Below are 19,567 nucleotides of genomic sequence, written 5' to 3'. Positions count from 1 at the left end.
ATGTTTTTTATTTCAATGATTATTTATTTTGAGAGAGAAAGGGAGAGAGAGAATCCCAAGCAGGCCCTGCACTGTCAGGGCAGAGCCTGACGTGGGGCTCAAACCCACGAACTGTGAGATCACGACCTGCCTGGGTCGAAATCAAGAATCAGATGCTCAGCTGACTAAGCCACCCAGGCGCCCTTTTAATCACATGTTTTAAAATTAACCCGTGGTTCATTAACCATTATCTTGACTTCTAACAGCATACTTCTTATTTTGAAATAAACACTTTTATTGGCATATGACATTTGAAAAGGTACACAAACCTTTTCAAGCATTGGACTTGACCACACAGAGGCCCAAGCAGGCAGTGGGCAAGTATTTTGCTCAAAGTTACACGGTCAATCCCAGGGAAGCACCCTGTGCCGTGACAGAATAGCAGCTGGCAAGGTCAGTGTGTGCCCTGCCCCCCATCCTCTCTCACTTGCTACTGGCCCCTGGCAGCTGTCCCCGGGCTCTCTGTCCCCGCGCTGTCTCTCGGAGAGGAGCTCACAGCCTCCTGCAGGCCCGCGGGCAAAGGCCAGGAGATGTTCATGTTTTGCACTCTGTGTACCAGGATGGGAGGCGTGTTAACACTCGTAGCATCTGTTCCCGGCACAGACCCTCTGGCTGGAATTGCAGGAATTCTAAGCCTGTGACAAAAAGAAAGTGCCTTTTCTAAAGAAGGAAGAAAACCAAGATGTTCCTTGTGCCTACGGGGAGCCCAGCGTGCCCAGCCTGTTAGTATCTGCTCCCCTGTGTTTGCAACACGCACCCAGGTGTGGACAGCTTGCCCAGGTCCCCCCTCCTCCCCACCCTCACTGGCTGGGAGCGGCACCTGGTTCCCTCCTGCCGTGGGCCCACCCACATAGGCAGAGTGTCGCATTCCTCAGCGATGATGCTTCCCCCTTGCCCTCTCCCTGGGCTTCAGGTGAGGTCTTTGTTCAGGAGGCGCCACCTCGAGAGGGTTATTCTGATCTCTTCTGGGAGGTGGCTCTGCAGAGACCAGGGTCAGACTTCCAGCTGGACTCTGCCTTTCACTCACTTTCCCTCTCTGGGTCTCCGTGTCCTCATCTGGGAGACCCATGTTAGAACGACGGCCACCTCTGTGTAGAGCTGCCGGCTCTAGCAAATAAGAATTCGGGATGCCCGTGGCTGGCTCTGTCGGTGGAGCGTGCGCCTCCTGATCTTGGGGTCACGAGTTCGAGCCCCACATTGGGGGTAGAGATTACTTAAAATCTTTTTTACTGTTACTGTTTTAATTTTATTTTTTTAATTAAAAAAGTGTTTTACTGTTTATTCACCTTTGAGAGAGAGAGCATGGGGAGGGGAGGGGCAAAGAGAGGGAGACACAGAATCTGAAGCAGGCTCCAGGCTCTGAGCTGTCAGCACAGAGCCCGACGCGGGGCTCGAACCCAGGAGCCGTGAGATCGTGGCCTGAGCCGAAGTTGAACTTAACTGAATGAGCCACCCAGGCACCCCTATTTTTTTTTTTAATTTTAGAGAGAGACAGAATTGTGAGCAGGAGAGAGGGGGGGAGAGAGAGAGACAGAGAGAGAGAGAATTTTAAGCAGGTTCCATTCTCAGCACAGAGCCCAACACGGGCCTCAATCCCACTGCCCTGGGATAGTGACCCGAGCTGAAATAACAGTCAGATGCTCAATTGACTGAGTCACCCAGGTGCCCCCAAAATAAAATTTTTAAGGGGCACCTGGCTGGCTTAGTTGGTAGAGCATGGGACTCTTAATCCCAGCCTTGTGAGTTCAAGTCCCACATTGGGTGTGGATCCTACTTTAAAAAAAGAAAAGAAAAAAAAATAAAAAAGAAAAATAAAAAAAAGAAAAGAAGCAGGGCCTGGGTGGCTCAGTCGGTTAAGCATCCGACTTCAGCTCAGGTCACGATATCGCGGTCCGCGAGTTCGAGCCCCGCGTCGGGCTCTGTGCTAACAGCTCAGAGCCCGGAGCCTGCTTTGGATTCTGTGTCTCTTGGCCTCTCCTCCACTCACGCTCTGTCTCTCTCTCAAAAATAAGCACTTTAAAAAAAGAAAAGACAATCTTTAAAAAAAAAAAAAACAAAAAAACCAGGATGCCCAGTTTTCAATTGCAGATAAATGATGAAAGATTTTTAATATGAGTATGTCCTGCCCCAATTGGACACTCTATATTTTATCAGGAACCGTTTATCTACGGCCACTTCCAACCCTAGACCTGTATGATTCACTCCAGAAAGATTTTATCTCCCCCTCTAGAGCCCAGCTTCTGAGCTGCAAAAGTAGGAACTGAAGGGCATCAGCAAACAGACCCCCAGGGGCCAGCCTTCTAGAAGTAGGCACCTCCCCGCCCGCTCCGGCCCCCCAGCCAGCCGGCGCGTCGCCTTAATTTTTCTGCTCTGTGCAGAGAACAAACCGGTTGACTTTTCCCTTTGCACTGCGAACCCGTAGGTGAGCCGGCAGGCACTCACTGCTGTGGGCCGGTGGTAGTGTCTTGAAGGCTGCCGTGAAAACAGGCACAGACAGCTTGGCCAAGCGTGTCCTTGCCCTGGAGATGCTCATGGTTTCAGAGAACGCCGTGTGGTGTGCAAAGAGCTGATCCCCATCTATCTTGATGGCGCAGAGGAGGGACAGGGCCCCCCCCCCCCCCACCGCGGGAGGAAGGAAGTTTGTATCATTGCCTGTCCCTGTCGTGGCCGTTTGGCGTAGGGGGATTTTTATGCCTGGGTGCAAGAAAGAACCTGTTCTACTTCAAGCTGTTGTGCAAATAATTAACAATCTGATATTTCCAAGGGAACATAAACAGCCTGATTCAATATGAAAGGGAGGTTTTTCACACTCCTGCAAAAGTGTGAAAGAGAGAACATTTATACCTAAACTAGCCTGACTGCACTTGGAGCCCAGGGGGGGACCCCTCCCGCCAGATCTCCTTTCTCCCATTAAATCGTTACTTTCTAAAAAATTGTAGGGGTTTTACTTATTTTTGAGAGAGAGACAGAGTGTAAGCGGGGGAGGGGCAGAGAAAGAAGGAGACACAGAATCCGAAGCAGGCCCGCCCGAGCTGTCAGCACAGAGCCCGACGACGCTGGGCTCGAACTCACCAGCTGTGAGATCAGGACCTGAGCCAAAGTCAGGCGCTCAACCGACTGAGCCACCCGGGCACCCCTGAGCGGAGTAATTTTTATAATCATCTCGGCTCACGAATTGGCTTTTTATTTATTTATTTTTTAACGTTTATTTACTTTTGAGACAGAGAGAGAGCATGAACGGGGGAAGGTCAGAGAGAGAGGGAGACACAGAATCTGAAACAGGCTCCAGGCTCTGAGCTGTCAGCACAGAGCCCGACGCGGGGCTCCAACTCACAGACCGTGAGACCATGACCTGAGCCGAAGTCGGACGCTCAACCGACTGAGCCACCCAGGCACCCAAAGACTTGGCTTTTTAAAAGCGTTCACTTGATATCAGTCAGCTGTCGTTGCCGTGAGAATGACCGTGAAGGAAGGCCTCCACTCACACAGGTGTAGAATCAAGCTTCAGCCCGTCCCACGCGGGGCCTCTCCCACGCAGCATCCGTGGCCTCTTCCGAGCTGGCCCTCCGCCCCCAGCCCCCACCCCCCACCCCAGAGGGAGTGGGTCACCTCGGGGAGCACCTCCTCCTCTGGACCCAACTCGGGATGCCCCGGGCAGTCTTCTGATGCAGTGCCCCCCCCCCCCCCCCCCGGACTGCTCCGTGACAGTGACTGACTGACTGACAGTGACGGTGGCCACCGTCCCTGAGGCTGGTGGCAGGATGCCTGTTTCACAGACCAGGACACAGAGCCTGGGGGGGCCGAACTTCAGAACCTCAGGCTCAGAGAGGGAAGTGCCTTGGCTGAGGTCACACAGCTCTTGGACCCCAGCTCTTCCTCAATCCCCAGGGCCACTCCCCACCTGCCGCCCACCTTCTGTCCCGTGGGGAGGGAGGAGCTGGAGGAGGAGAGGCATGGCGGGGCGCTGGGATGAGGAACGGTGCTTTGTGAACATTCTGCACCTGGGAATTCTAGAAAGCTGAAACAGAATCGCTGCACGCTGACGCGACCCCTAGGTGCCACCTCTGCCTGACCCTGGCGCAGCTTCTTGTCCTGTGTCCCTGCACCAGCTGGGGCCACGCCTGCTTCCTCTGCCTCTTGCCTGCTTCATCGGCTGTTCTTTCATCAACCTCCGTCCCTCCCCCCTCCCCACTTCTCTCCCCTTTCCCCCTCCCTCCCACTTCCCCTCCCCCTTCCCCTCTGTCCCCCCCTTATCCCCTCCCTCCATCCCACTCCTCTTCCTCTCCTCCCCCTCCCCCTTCCTTTCCTCCCTCCCTCCCTTCTTCCTTTCTTCCCCCTTTCCTCCATCCTTCCCTCCCTCTCCCTTCCCCACTTCCTTCCCTCCTTCCCTGCTGGGTGTTTTGAGGTGGTTATTTTTAAACTTCTTTATTTTGAGAAAGAGAGAGAGGGAGAGAGAAGGAGCAGGGGAGGGGCCGAGAGAGATGGGGAGAGAAAATCCAAAGCAGGCTCTGTGCTGTCAGTGGGGAGCCCAGCGTGGGGCTCTATCTCATGAACCATGGTATCATGACCTGAGCTGAAATCAAGAGTCGACACCAAGCCGACCGAGCCCCCCTGGCGTCCCAAGACGGGTATTTTTTTAGCTACAAGGCAGCTCTGGGACGACACCTGTCAATTCGAGGCAACTCTTAGGGAGGTGGTGCTCCCGGCACAGCATAGAGCACACCTCCCACTGCATCAGAGAAGTTTCTAGAAAAACGGGGTCCGATGCACAAAACTCCCGTGCCACCGCGGTGTTGGGCACAGGGGCTGCGGGACCCCTGTTGTCTCTGCCGGTTTTTTCCCTGGTTGACTCCTGGAAATAGTTTCAAGCTTCCAGAAAAGTTGCAAGAACACCAGGTGCCCCTCGTGCCCTTCCCCAGAGATGAACGTTTGGCCACATTCTGCCTCCGCACATACACATGCGTGTGTTGACTTTCCAGCTGTGCAAGCTGAGAGTTCAGTTGCAGGCGTGATGGCCCTGGACCCTTGGGCGTGTGTGTCCTAGGGGCAGGAACCGTCTCTGACAGACTCGGTCCAGTGATAAAAATCAGAGAACTGAGCGTTGACCCCATACTTTCGCCTACAGATAATTTTTTTTTTTTTTACTCTTGTAGTGCTTTTCAAACAAACACAAAGATACATAACGAATATTCCCACCTTTCAGTGTCGGCGCCCCTGCCCTGGTTGTGTCCTCCCCCTGCACCCACAGCACGGTGGTGGTTTTTCATCACTTCCTCCAGGAAGACCTCCTCATAAACCATTGTCTAAACCCTGGGATGGGGGGGCGTCTGGGGGGTCAGCCTGTTGAGCACTGGCTCTTGATTTCAGCTCAGGTCATGATTTCAAACTTCGTGGTATCGAGCCCCGCATCCAGTGGGGCTCTGCACTGTCCAGAGCCTGCTTGGGATTCTCTCTCTCTCTCTCTCTCTCTCTCTGCCCCTCCCCTGCTCCTGCTCTCTCTCTGCCCCTCCCCCTGCTCCTGCTCTCTCTCTCTCTGCCCCTCCCCTGCTCCTGCTCTCTCTCTGCCCCTCCCCTGCTCCTGCTCTCCCTCTCTCTCTGCCCCTCCCCTGCTCCTGCTCTCTCTGCCCCTCCCCTGCTCCTGCTCTCTCTCTCTCTGCCCCTTCCCTGCTCCTGCTCTCCCTCTCTCTGCCCCTCCCCTGCTCCTGCTCTCCCTCTCTCTCTGCCCCTCCCCTGCTCCTGCTCTCCCTCTCTCTGCCCCTCCCCTGCTCCTGCTCTCCCTCTCTCTCTGCCCCTCCCCTCCTCCTGCTCTCCCTCTCTCTCTGCCCCTCCCCTGCTCCTACTCTCTCTCTCTCTGCCCCTCCCCTGCTCCTGCTCTCTCTGCCCCTCCCCTGCTCCTGCTCTCTCTCTGCCCCTCCCCTGCTCCTGCTCTCCCTCTCTCTCTGCCCCTCCCCTGCTCCTGCTCTCCCTCTCTCTCTGCCCCTCCCCTGCTCCTGCTCTCTCTCTGCTCCTCCCCTGCTCCTGCTCTCTCTCTCTCTGCCCCTCCCCTTCTCCTGCTCTCTCTCTCTCTGCCCCTCCCCTGCTCCTGCTCTCCCTCTCTCTGCCCCTCCCCTGCTCCTGCTCTCCCTCTCTCTCTGCCCCTGCCCTGCTCCTGCTCTCTCTCTCTCTGCCCTTTCCCTGCTCCTGCTCTCTCTCTCTCTCAAAATAAATAGTTTTTTAAAAAATAATAACCCCTGAGATGGGATGCATGTGCGATCTGTTGGGTGCACTGTGGCCACCACTTGAGGACCACCCAGCAGGGCACAGTGACATCAGTGGGGTGCACCATACAAAGCGTGATGTCATGCGGGCTGCTTACAGTGGCCAGTGTGGGCCCTGGCTGTATTTGCTCGTGAGCCCGACCTCAGGGGTGCAGACCCCTGGGCCGGAGACCCAGCCCCGGGGAGGGTGGGGAGAGACAGAGGGAAGGTCTAGGCCACCCCCCTGCCTACCACTCCCCCTCCCAGCTCTGTGGTTGGAAGTGTTGTCGCTCTAGGGCCCAAAGTGCCGTGTTTGAATCCTGACCCCGCCACTTGCTACCCATAAGACCTTGTGCAAACGAACCTCTCTGTGCCTGTGTTTCCTCCTCTGTGAGGTGGGGATGGTCCCAACCCCTAAGGGCTGTTGGGAGCATTAACTGACCAGGAATCTCGGTCCAGGAGCTCTGGTGGGTGCTGGGCACACAGTGAACGCTCCAGAAATAACACCCATTATGCTCACGGGCTCTCTCTTCCCTCAGCCCAGCCCTTCCTCTCCCCCTGAGGAAGGACACCCTTTCCATGGCATTTCATCCTGCACATTAGAATCCCCTGGGGAGCTTTTAAAAATCCCAGTGCCAGGCCCACACCCCAGGCCAATTACCCCGGAATCTCTGGGGTGAGACCCAGGCATCGGTATTTTGCTAAGTGCCCAGGCGATCTTGCTGGGCCCCGTGCCTCGGCAGCTGTGCTGAGCCTCCCCTGCGTCTTGCGTGGATACAGCCCCCAAGACTGCAGGCAGGATGGGTCCCGAGAGCTGGCATTTCTCATGAGCTCCCGGCGATCGCTTGTCCCAGGCCTCTGGGCCAGGACCACACTCGGGACAGGACAGCCCTGGAGAAAGACCCCCTGCTGGAAAGCAAGACCCGTCTTCTCTCTGGGACTGTCATAAACCACAGCAGCTGACACTTCTTGAGCCTTGTGCCCCCCTGATAACTCAGTTTTCCATGCTGCTCAGTGACACCTCCAAGAGCATCCTCCCCATTTTAAAGATGAGGAAAGTGAAGTCCAGGTTGGTTGAGGAACCTGCCTGTGGTCAGCTGGCCAAGTCAGAGATGCTCCACGGGTGTCTGTCCCTCCCCTGCCCTGTCTCCCTCCCTCCCCCTTGTGTCCCCAGCCCATCCCCCATCTCCTTGGGTCCCTCCAAGTCCCCCCTCACACCCCATCTCCTGACCTGCGTGTCTCCCGGACTTCCAGCCACTTCTCCACACCCTCACTGCCCCCCATCTTCCACGCTGAGACCCCCACAATTTCTGGCCCAGAGCCAGCATCTCTGACCTTAACAGGCACACGACTCCCAGGGGACCTTGTTAAAATACCGATTCATTTGGGTGTGCCCGAGATGCTGCATGACTGATAAGTTCCCAGGGGGGGACCAGCACAGCCCACATCATGGACGCCTGGGGGACCCCAGCATTTCCTAGGCATCGGTGCCAGCCTCTGTGCAGGACGAGGAGATGATGGGCCCCCCTGCCGGCCCCCTCCATCCCTCTCCCCTCCCCAGCCTGGCACACAGGCAGCTCCCTGTGAAAGGAGGGATAAGCACCCCGCCCCCATTGACCCTCAGGCACAAGGACCCTCAGAGGTGAAAACAAGAGCCTCGCCTTCCCTGGAAGGGCCTGCAAGCCTCACAGGCCCCTGGAGGGGCAGCCCCGGAGTTGGAACCCCAGCTCCCCTCTCCTAGGAAGCTGGCTGGCCTCAGGCAGGGGACACCAGCTCTCTGAGCCTTGATTTCCACATCTGTCAATGGGGAAGTAGTAACATCTCCCGGGGTTGTTGCCGTGGAGTGTCAGGCGCATACCCCGTCAGCTGCCCCCTGTTTTATCCATCAATCGGCGGGCAGATCGTGAGAACACTTGGGACAGTTTTAACTCCCACGCACTAAGGCCCGGGTGCCTCAATCTGTTAGATCTCCAAAGCACGCGCATTTATAAAGAGCGGCCGCACCATAACAGAAGGTGAGCCCATCACGGCGGGCTCAGGGCCACCTGCAGGCTGGCCAAGGGTCCCCTCCCCCCCCCCGCCCTGCTGCTTCTGAAGCCAGCAGCCCCTTAACGGAAAGGCCAGGTGGCTTCGGTTCCGAAGGGCGGCCCGACCACACCCTCACCTCAGCTGCACCCCATGCTCCAGGACCTCCAGTATATTTAGCTCCGAGGCACCTGAAAGCTTTTTCCGCCAGCACAGGCTCATCTTTGAGCAAACTCAGCCCAGATGCAGCCAGCACGCACCCTGACCTCGCCAGTCACCGGCGGTTTCTCTCCCCACTATTTCCTGTTGTGCACCCGTGGGGCTGCGGTGGGGGGGGGGGGCTTGGCCGCACATGGCCAGCACCCAGCAAGCCCCTTCTCTCTCCGCAGGCCTGCGGACGCGCCGCCATGGGGCTTAAGCTGTCCTGCCTGAAAGGTAAGGGGGGCGGCTCCCCCACCAGCTCTTCTGGGGCCCAGGGAGGTAGGGGCGGTGCGGGAATGAGGCAGGAGAGAGCAGGAGGCACACCCCGGAGAGGGAGGGGGCACCGCCAGTCAAGGCAGCATCTGTACACAGCAGGTGCCTTATATGTGCGGGCTGTGACTCTCAGCACTCCTCCTTCCCTGCCACTGGCAGGAGAGGGACCTGGCCACGGTGCCCTTGGGCCTTGGCTTCTCCCTCAGGGGGACTAATCCCAACCGCGGAGAGTAAGGGAGGAAGAGCCGGGCACACACCGCGTTTTTGCTCTGCACCCTGTGGGCCTGGTGTCACCGGCATAGGGGGTTCGGCCTGCCGGGGCCCGGGGAAGGTCCTAGAAGGACACAGCGTCACGGTGGCACGTGGTAGGTGTTGGCAGAGGCAGTGCAGACATCTGTCCTGTGCCCTAGCCCCTGATGTCCAGCCACTGTCCACAGGGAGACCTCTCCCCTTGAAGCCCGTTATTCAGTGACAGACGCCTCCCAGCCTGAAACCTGGGGGTCGTTCTGATGGCCCCTCCCTCGCCCATGTGGGTGGCATGCCTCGCAGAGCTGACTCACCTCCTGGATGTTTTGGGGGTGTCCCTGGCCCCATCCCTTCGCCGCAGGAAGTCAGGGGTGTGGGAAGGCCCCGGCCAGGCAGAAGGACCACCTCCAGTCCCCCTGCCCGGATGGGTGAGCTCAGGAGCGCATCTGATGGGCCCCGCTTCGGGTATGGGCCCCGCCCCTTGCCCAGGGGGTGGGGCATCTTGATGGACAGTTTCTCTAAGACGCGGAGCAGGTGCGCGGCAGTGGTTCCCCTGGACACCCACATGGTGTCGTTTGCCAAGTGGGGACGGGGATGCTGGAGAGGTGGAAGCAGCCCACCTCCCTCCAGGGCCCGGCCCCTCTGAGGCCGCAGGCTGAGCCCACGCAGGAGTAGGGGGGGGCACCTGCTGAGCGCACACCCGGGGGGGGAGGGCCAGCCGCCGCATCCAGACCCCGCCCTTGGAGCTCAAGGACCGTCATCCTTCAGGCTTCGCTGCGGGCCTCCCCGGCGCGGGGCACAGAGGAGGCATTCGGCGCCAGCTTATCGTTTTGGGTTTTAATCGTGGCGAAATGTACGTCACATAAAGTTCGCTCTCTCAACCATGTGTAAGCGGACAGTGAGGGCCGTGACATCAAGCGCACTCACGCTGTGTGCGGCCGAACCCGCCTCGGCTTTGCGGACCCGAACTCTGCCCCTGCCGGCTGCACACCCTCCCTCCCCGCCCCCTCTCCCGGCCCCACCTCCCGCCGCCCTTCCTTCTGTCTTTGTGAAAGCGCTTACCCCGGGCACCCGCGCACCTCATCTGAGTGGGTGGTACAGTATCGGTCCTCTTGTGACTGGCCTGCTTGACTCAGCATGATGTGCTCAGGCCCTCCTCTTTCAGGCGGAGTGAGAGTGCCTCGTGTGCAGAGGCCACGTTTGGGGTATCCGCTCAGCCCCCCACGGTCCCGGGCTTTGGGTTGCTGTCCCAGCACATCTCTGACAAGTAAACCGAGGCCTTGGAGGAACCTCTGGGGCCCAAGCAGGGGAGGACGCCCCGGGCGCTGGGGACCACACCGCCGCCCTCTCTCCCCTCCCCGGAGGGAAAGCCCCTGCAGGGCAGCAGGCTGAATGCTCCTGGCGCTGGGAGCCTTTCAAAGGGCCACCTCCAGCCTGGCCCCCGAGGAGCCACCTGCCGGGACAGGGGCAGTGCCGTCGAGGGAGGTCTGCTCGCGTGTTTTTCACTGTAGCTCTTAGGGGCGAGGCCTGCCACCAGCCACACCAGCCTCTCACAGCCGTGATCCCTGGAGGTGGCAGGCCACTTGAGAGGGACAGGCAGCGGGGCGGGGGAAGCTGGGCACAGGACCTGCTCTCTGTGCTTCACCAACACCACCCAGGCTCTGCGGAGCCTGAGTTTGACTCTTGCCGCCAGGGACGTGCACAGCGCACGCAGTCGTCCACCTTACCTTCTCTGCCCTCGCCGCCCGCAGAGGCGTGCCGTCACCCGGCTGTGGGGCCGAGACCCGTATGTGTTTCGTGTGGGCCCTGTGCGTCCTTCCACGCTCTGATGCCTGTGTCGCCTTCCGCCAACAGTTGGCCTTGGGTCATTTCCAGCTTGTTGCGTTTGTAAACAGTGCCGTTTTGGTCATCTTTCATTTCCGATTTTGTTAACTGTTATTTCCTTTTTTTGTTGTTAATTTATTTTTGAGAGCGGGAGAAAGGGCACAGCTGGGGAGGGGCAGAGAGAGAGGGAGAGAGAGCGAGAATCCGCAGCAGGCTGCACACTGTGAGTGCGGAGTCTGACAATGGGACTCGGACCCACGAACCGTGAGCTCGTGACCTGAGCCCAAGTCGAGCGCTTCACCGACCAGGCCACCACGCCGCCCCGAAACTTATTACTTCTTGGGGATAAACTCCAGAAATCCGAGTGACCCAGTCACATAGTTAGGATCGATGGTGAATTCTTGATCAGAACTTGATGAGAAGTCCAAAGCCACGGTGCCCACGGGGTCGCCACAGGGCCTCCGGAGGCTCCAGGGGAAGGTCCTCCCTGCCTGCCTCTGTCCCCACACGGCCTCCTCCCTGTCTCTGTGTCCTTCCTCTTATGGAGACACCTGGCCTTGCACTCAGAGCCAGCCTTAAATCCAGGATGATCTCATCACAACGTTCTTAACTAATCACATCTGCAAAGACCTTGTTTCCAAATAAGGTCGCATTCCAGGCGGATGTGGATATGGGGGGACACCCGTCACCCCACTGCGAGTCACTTCACCCCTGAGCCCCTTGCGCGAGGGGTAGGAGCGTGCCCTTCTGGTCTGATGGCAGAGACCCCGCCCGAGGCAGGAGGTGGTGAGGGTGTGGTGTGGGAAAGAAACACATCCTTGGGGCGCCTGGGTGGCACAGTCGGTTAAGCGTCCGACTTCAGCCAGGTCACGATCTCGCGCTCCATGAGTTCGAGCCCCGCGTCAGGCTCTGGGCTGATGGCTCGGAGCCTGGAGCCTGTTTCCGATTCTGTGTCTCCCTCTCTCTCTGCCCCTCCCCTGTTCATGCTCTGTCTCTCCCTGTCCCAAAAATAAATAAAACGTTGAAAAAAAAAATTAAAAAAAAAAAAAAAGAAACACATCCTGGTTTCCAGTCCCCAAGGCGAGTGGGCACAGAGGACCCCTGGGAGTGGGGTCCTGCTGCCCGAGGGCCTGGCGGGAGCAGCCGTGGCAACTGGGAGTGCTCCACTGTCCAAAGAGCTCCTCCCTCGTGCCCTCTCATCCAAGGTCAGGCACGTGGCCGGCCTCCCCGTGAGCCAGGAGCTGCTCTTGGAATGAGTTCCCCGGATTTGCCTTTTAATCCTCACTACAGCTGGGCAGCGGAGGTAACTTCGCAGATGGGGAGACCGAGGCACAGGCCCCGGGTCACATGGCCGGGCAGGAGGGGCGGGCTCAGCAGGCGGCAGGGAGGGGGGTGCCTGAGCGCGGGGTGGCGCTGCGCGGGAGACAGCGCGGTAGGGCTGTGTGGTTCTCGGTGGTGTCCCCAGACCTGCAGCCTCAGCGTCATCTGGGAACCGGTCGGACATGTGAGACCCTCCCAGATGACTGAGTCAGAAACTCCGGGGGGGGGGGGGGGGCGGTTAACAAACCCTCTGGGGGATTCCGGTGCCTGCTCAAGTTGGGGAAACACCGGTGTCGGAGCTGTGGGGTTAGAGAGAGCTGAGTTCGGATCCCAGGTGTGCCCTGACTAAGTGCAGCCTTGTGAAAATCCCTTCCTATATGAGAGCCTCAGCTTCCCCATCTGTGAAGTGGAATGATGAGTGAGGACATCCCCTGGGCCAGGTTTTGAGAGTTATCTTAGATAGGCACTGAAGATGTTACCCAGCAGACAGGGCTCCCGGGCCGGGCTGGTCCCAGCCGACTGTCCTTCTGGGGCCAGGTGGGGCTGGGGGGAAAGGGGACCAGGAGATGGAGACTGCGTCCAGAGTTGGTGGCTTGGTCAAGTGTCTTAACGACTGTGTTTTAGAACAGCTTTAGATTTACAGGAAGTACAGTTTCAAATTTACAGTTTCGCCGAGAGTGAGCACACTGGCCCCTTCATCCGGGTCAGCAGATCAGCCCCAACAGGTTAGTATAGGTGGACTCCATGCTTTGTTTGGGTTTTCCTCCACTTGCCCCTCAAGCCCCTTCGCGGTCCCATGAGCCCACCTTGCAACGACTTGTCACATCTCAGTTTCCCCTGGTCGTGAGGGTTTCTCAGAAGCTCCTGTCTTCGTGACCTTGACCATCTTGAGGAGGACCGGCTGGCTGTTGGGGAGGACGGCCCACTGTTGGGATCTGGCCGATGTTGGGGTTTTTAGTCTCTTCTGAGCAGGTGACAATGGTGATGGTGGGGACAAGGGACACGGGCATGCCCTCCCCGGCGCCCCCGACTGCCCAGGGCATTTCTCCCTTGCAGGGGAATTGAGCAGGGGCTCAGAGCCTCTCCCCCACTCGGCCTGTAACCCAGGCATGGGGTGGTTGGGGCCGGCCGTCACGATGCCCATTCTTCCGATTGGTGTCGGGAGGCCCAGCACTTACTGCGGGTCCCGGCGCAGATGAGAGTCACTCCGCGGCCCCGTCTAGGGCAGACGGTCGGTTCCAGCCGCCCGATGCTGCCGGTGGGGTCCGTCTGGGGACCGTTCATTGCACAAACATTGATTGCATCCCTACTGTGCGCTGACCCAGGGCTGGATACAGGGCTTCAGACAGGAGCAAGGGCGCTGTGCAGCTGGGAGAGAGGGGAAAGGGGGAGAGAGAGAGAGCGCGCGAGCGAGCCTGGCAGCAAGCAAGCCTGCGAGAGCTGGTCTGGGAGAGAGTGGGGAAGGAGAGTGGAGAGCAGCAGGTGCTCAGGGAGAGAAGCTGCCAGGTGGGAGGGGAGGAGGGCAGAACTTGGGCTTTACTCCAGTGGGGGCTGGGAGCTCCATGAACAGGGGGTGGTAAAGGCCTCCATTCAGCCGGTACATCTTGAGCAGTTTTCAGAACGAGTTAGGGGCTTCATACCTTTGAAAGGAAGGCGACAGGTGGGGCTCACATGGAGGCAGAAGATGGCCAAGGTCAGTGTCTCCGTTGACCGAGTGTTAGTGTTCCTGTCTGTACAGTGGGCTGCGGCTTCCCGCCCATGGGGATCCTGGGCGGGGGGGCCCTAACCTCGCCGCCTACCCCTGCACCCCCCTTCCCGTGGGGGACAGAGCCCAGACCAGCACTGTTCTGGCACGACCTTCTATCTGTGGTTGGGTGTCTGCTACATGCCAGGTACTGCACCGGACCCCGGGGAAGGGCAGTGAGCAGCTCAAAGTCCCTGCCCCAAATAGAGGCAGAAAGGAGTGTGTGAGCACGAGACTCAGACGGGTAGATTTTGCAGTGATGGCAGTAAAGGGAGGTAAAGTGGGGACGAGGCGGCTGAGGGCCTCTTGCCGTGCGCACATCAGAGCCAGCCATGCACAGGCAGTGTTCCAGGCAGACGGAGCAGCAGGTGCAAAGGCCCTGAGACAGGAACATGTTGGGTGAGCTGATGAGCACTGAAGAAGGGCGTGTGGCAGGAATGAGGGGCCAAGCAGGAGGAGGTGAGGTCACGGGGGCAGGCAGGGCCATGACAGCTGAGCCGTGGGACCCAGAATGTCTTTTATTAGTCACAGGAAGCAAGGGAATCGGTGCAGACCAGGGGTCGAAGCATCCCCTGCCCTTCAGAATCACATGGATGGCTTTCAAAATGGTGCAGCCCTGGCCCGTTCCCGGGGGGGGGTTAGGACTCAGCTGGGGTGTGGGCCCTGGGCACCAGTGTGTTTACGAAGCCTTCCAGCTGATTCGCCTGTGCAGCCCAGGGTGAGAACCACCGTTCGGATCCAGTGCCCTCGCTTTTCAGGTGGAGCTTGGGCTGGGGACTGGCTGTCCAAGGCGACAAGGTTAGCTTGGCTGGAAACCCAGAAGGCAGGAGCTCGGAGGGTGGGGAGACCCCCACCCGCTCAGAGGAGGAGTGGGTAATCAGAGCCGGTCTTAAATGCCGAAGCAGATGGCACTTCATCTGGCCGTGCCCTGTCCCCACAGGAGAGCCCGCAGCCCTCCAGGCTCATGGCCAGGATCTAGCCCCGTGTCCTGCTCAGGCTGACCCCACCTGCACCCTGCTGTCCTAGGGAGGAAGGGAGGGGTTGCCGGGAGGGTCACAGTCAGGTTGACCCGCCTGGGGCGCCCTGAAGGACCCATACCTAAGGTTGGCCATAGAAGCCGGTGGCCCGAGGGCAGGCTTGGGCTTCTGAGCACCAGCTACACCTCCACAGTCCCACCTGCTTGGACGCAGCTCCAGGGCTCTGTACCTGAGATGGCCCCACACAACTGTCCTAGATCAAGGGGGACGGGCCTTTGACCTGCCCATCTACTGGACGAGGTGGAGGGCTATGCCGGGAGGGGCATGACCTTGGGCAGAGCCGAGATGAGGGGAGTGTGGGTGTGCCTGGCCCTGAGCGCCTCGATCGCCACACCTCAGCCCCTCCCAGCTTGACGGAGGGCAGGCCCTAGGGGCCCATCAGCAGGCAGCACTCCAGGTGGCTGGGGACTAGCCTGGTCCTGGGGGACAGGGCTGAGCCACAAAGGGACGGGCCCTGAGGACGCCTGTCCTTGAAGTCATAGCCACCCCCACAGCCAGCCTCAGCTCCTGGCGTCCTGGCCACGGGCCTTCCACGTGTGGGTCAGAAGTGTGGGCCATGCAGGCGAGAGCACGAAGGTATGAAAAAGGACCGGCCACTCTATCTGAGCAGCTGGAGGTCCACACGCACGGTTCAGTGAAAGGAACAAGGCGGGAGGGGGGGGGCCCAAATCCACCACTCGGTGGGAAAAAGGAAAAGAACCTGCATGTGTCGACAGAGGATGTTCTGGAAGGAAGGGGACTCCCAAAGCAGTCACCACGGCTGTCTCAAAGTGAAGAAGCCTTGAAGAACAGGGTGCCTGGGGGGTCAGCTGAGAGCAGAAACTGGCGGGCTGGACTCCAGCTGCCAATGCTGCTGGCCCGGGAGGGGGACCAGCCAGACCCGGTGTCCCCACCCCAGGACTCTGTGGGGTTCCCTGTCGGCTTCCCTGGGCCCGGCGACCACAATGCCCACCTTTCTCCTTCCTACTGCCTAAGTCTGTCTATGTTAGCCTTCCTTAGAAAGTGTTTCCTCTTTTTTATCACTTTATTTTCTGAATATATAAAGCACCTCCATGGTACAGAATGTAAAATGTACCAAAAAATATGTTGGGAAGGGGCGCCTGGGTGGCTCAGTTGGCTAAGCATCTGACTCTTGGTTTTGGCTCAGATCTCACGGTTCATGATCTCACGGTTCATGGGTTCGAGCCCCGAGTTGGGCTCTGTGCTCACAGTGCAGAGCCTTCTCAGGATTCGCGCTCTCTCTCTCTCTCTCTCTCTCTCTCTCTCTCTCTCTCTCTCTGCCCCTCCCATGCTTTTCTCCCCCCCCCCATAAATAAATAAATAAACTTAAAAAAAAAAAAAAAGGATATGTAGTAAAGAGTAAGTCTGCCCTTACCTCTATTCTGACCACCTGCTTGGAGCCAGCCATGGTCACTGCTTCCTTGCGTCGCCTTCCAGAATATTCTATGTCTGCGTGCGCACACATGGTCTTGGCCGTATTCCCTTTCTTTTTCCAACGCGAGTGGTGGCAGTAGACCCGCCGTTGGGTAGGAGCGCGCCTGCCCTTGTCGTTTTGAGAGTTTTGCCACGTGGCCTCAGGAGTACCCACCGCGTGGGGAACGACTGAGCTAATGTAGCGCTAACGGCCTTTGTTTTCGTCGCTGGTCTCACGGGTGCAAAGTGGTATCTTGGGGAAGATTATGCGTCGTATCTTTTCTGAGAGAAAGGTCTGCGTGGACAGAGCAAAGACACAGGCCGTAAGGGAGCCGCTGGATGGCGTTTCATGCACCGGCCCACGTCCAGGTCCAGAAACAGAACGGTCCCCTAGGACCACTCCCCCGACCCCTGCCCGCACCGATAGCTTCTCCTGTGCCTGATCTTTACCTGCCCGAGACCTCTGTGCGTGTCACCTGTCACCTGTCGTGTGGAGCAAGCAGCTTTGCGCTGCCCAGGCCACGCCTGAAACTCGTCTGAGACCCTCTCTGAAGTCACCGGGGAGCCCCGTGTGTCCCGGGGCCCAAGGCGGAGGCCTCTGTTTCTGTGAAGTGAGGGCTGGTCTGCCGCCCGCCCCAGGCGCCAACGTGAGGACCACGGGGGACGCTCTGGGGCAGAGCTGGTGCAGGGTTTCCTGTGTGTCAGCCTTGCATGTCCTGGGTCACCACCCAGAACTTTCCAGCCGTCACGGTGCTGCCTCTGGTAGGATGGGCGTGTGCTGTGGGCGGCGGCCGTGTGATCAGGGGCAAGTGGGATGATTGGTCTTTGCCTCAGTTTCCCCCACCCCCTCAGGGCCGTGGTCTAGATAGTCCCAGGCGCGGCAGGCCTTCCGTACGAGGTGCCGGGGGGTGGTCCTTGTTGTCTTCTCCCTCCACGGAGGCCAGTGTGCCCTCCGGCCGTGGGCAGCACCACCCCTTGCCTGTGCAGAGCAGCAAACGCTCTGAGAAGGCTCGCTGCACTTGCCTGGCATCAGGGTGTGCAGGGCAGTGGCAGGCTGGTAGCTCTGTGCCCGGCGGGCACCAGATCCTGGAATGACGTGTGCCTGTCCTCAGGGCCCAGGCTCCCCGGGAGCTCACATGTTTGCTCAGGACAGTCCCGCTCACCGTCTGCCTCTGGGACTGGCAGGCATCGACTCGTGCGGTGGCCCCAGTGGCTGTGCTGACAGCCCTAATGATATGGCCCCGCCCACTAGTGGCCAGCGGGCCCCCACACACCTTCACTGAGCATCACGTGTCCTTATGGGAGCCCTGCGGCTTACAGGTCAGTCTCTTGGGTGAAAGCTCGCATCTGTGTCCTAGTAAGGGAGGCCGGTGGATAGCCCCCTTTCATTTATCCCCTCCGTGAGTCTGGAAACAGAGGCTCAGAGAGGGCAAGAAAGTTGCTCAGCCCACACAGCCGGCAAAAGGCAGAGTGGGGACGCCGGTCCCCGTGGCTCTGGCCATCCTGCAGCCCCGTCCCGCAAATCCAGGCAGGCCACTCGGGACAAAGGAGGCCAACGGCTATCAGGCACCCGTCCTGGACGGCAGAGCTCTTGTGGCAATTAGTAACAGCTAGAACCGTGGTTCTCCGCTTGTCGCCTGGGGGGGATTCTGCACTCCTCCCCCTCGCGCCGAGTTGCCAGATTTAGGGGGAAAACACAGGATGCCCAGTTACATCTGAATTTCAGGTAAACGAGGAATAATTGTCAGGTGCCAGCGTGTCCCAAATATTGCGTGGGACTTGTGCTAAAAAATTATTTGCACTTGATTTGCCAACTCAACCCCCGGGGAACACTGGTGGCATCTGGAGGTATTTTTTGTTGTCACGGCTGGAGGCGGCTACAGCCTCTGGAGGCCAGGGCTAGCCCCCCTAACTGGGCACAGGGCGGCCCCCTCCACAAAACCCAGTCTGTCCCAAACGTCAGCGGTGTGGACGCGGAGGAGCCTGGAGCTGCACACGCCAAGCATTTCCTGCGAGCCGGGCCCGTGCCAGGGGCTCTGCCTGCTTTCTTTGACTTTGGTTCTCACTGCACCCCCACCCCCCTGGCTGAGACCCAGGGAGCCTTCCGGAGAGGCTGGGGGCAGGTGGGCGGGCCGAGGGGGGCTGACGGTGGCAGCCACGTCCACCCCACCTGCCTGCCCTTCCCTCTCTCTGGCGCGTCTTCCCGGGCTCTTACTCATGCAGTTCATCCCTGACGCAAGCTGGGGCTTTTGCCTTAATTAAAAAGAGATTTAAAACATCCACTGCTGTCTCCACTGGGCCCAGGCTGCCTGGAAAAGGTAAAACCGCCCTCACTGCCCTGGCCTCATCCGTAATCGTGCAAGGCTTTCTGCTTAATTGGAATGAAAAAAAAAAAAAAATGAAGTGCATCTGGAACCCTTGGAGGCATCGGTTGGCTTGTGTTTTGAAAGACCTGCGCTCAGTCCGACATCCGGTCAGGAGTTAGTGCTGGCCCCAGCGCACCCTGTTCCTGCCCCAGGGCCTTTGTGCATGCTGGGGCTGACCCAAGTGCCCTCACCTTCCCCGCCTTTCTCCTTCCACTCTGTGATCAGTGTCTCCGGGAATCCCTGACTCCCACCGTCTAACGCTATCCGGGGGCTCCTTCCCATCATCGGCTTCTTAATACTGACCCAGGCTCCCGACAGTATTTGATTTGCTTCCTGGCCCCTGGGAAGGCAGGGTCCCTGTCAGTTCCCCCATGACGCAGGCCGCGGTCCCTGACTCCTCTGTACCTCAGTGTGTGCATCCGGAAGATGGGCTTCTCGCACTGTCGGCCTCCTTGGGAGGACCAGATGATAACTTCCCCGGGGGGGAGGGGGTCACACAGCCCCCAGCTGCAGCAGCGTGAGCCCTCCCACCTGCGGCCTGAAACAGCGAAGGGGCCTCTCTACTTTCCCGGCTGACCCTGGAATCTTCCGGGTCTCACTTCTGCACTGGGGCCTGGAGGTGGAGGAAGGCGCCGAGAAGCATGTGCTGGGACCCTTCTGTTCCCTGCTGTGTCCCCGGCCCCCGATATGAGGCCCAGCACACAGTAGGTATACACTACGTGCTTGCCCACCGAGCACCTCCCTGGGCCCGGCTCTGCGCTGCAGGGGACGGGAGCGTCGGGGGAGAAGGCCCGGGCCAAGCCAGGTGACGTCACAGCCGGCCAGCAGGACGGAGTCAGACTC

The 19,567-nt window shown here is 59.0% G+C and overlaps 1 protein-coding gene and 1 long non-coding RNA gene across 3 annotated transcripts in view; one reads left to right on the top strand and one right to left on the bottom strand.

Moving 5' to 3' along the window:
• Window positions 1–19,567, top strand: part of CUNH16orf74 (chromosome unknown C16orf74 homolog) — a 45,581-nt gene that overhangs the window by 16,089 nt on the left and 9,925 nt on the right. For both annotated transcript variants that reach the window (XM_047846173.1, XM_047846172.1), the window contains one exon: window positions 8,690–8,735. In XM_047846173.1, the coding sequence (XP_047702129.1) occupies window positions 8,708–8,735 (28 nt within the window). In that variant the 5' untranslated portion in view covers window positions 8,690–8,707. The remainder of the gene's footprint in view (window positions 1–8,689; window positions 8,736–19,567) is intronic.
• Window positions 13,537–16,942, bottom strand: LOC125158785 (uncharacterized). Its single transcript, XR_007149491.1, has 3 exons — window positions 16,809–16,942; window positions 16,321–16,653; window positions 13,537–14,400 (listed from the first exon to the last, which is right to left on the bottom strand). It is a non-coding gene; the product is annotated as an uncharacterized LOC125158785 (long non-coding RNA).

Source organism: Prionailurus viverrinus, unplaced genomic scaffold, assembly GCF_022837055.1.
Source record: "Prionailurus viverrinus isolate Anna unplaced genomic scaffold, UM_Priviv_1.0 scaffold_38, whole genome shotgun sequence".
Classification (NCBI taxonomy): Eukaryota; Metazoa; Chordata; class Mammalia; order Carnivora; family Felidae; genus Prionailurus; species Prionailurus viverrinus.
This window is presented reverse-complemented; position numbering and strand designations above follow the sequence as displayed.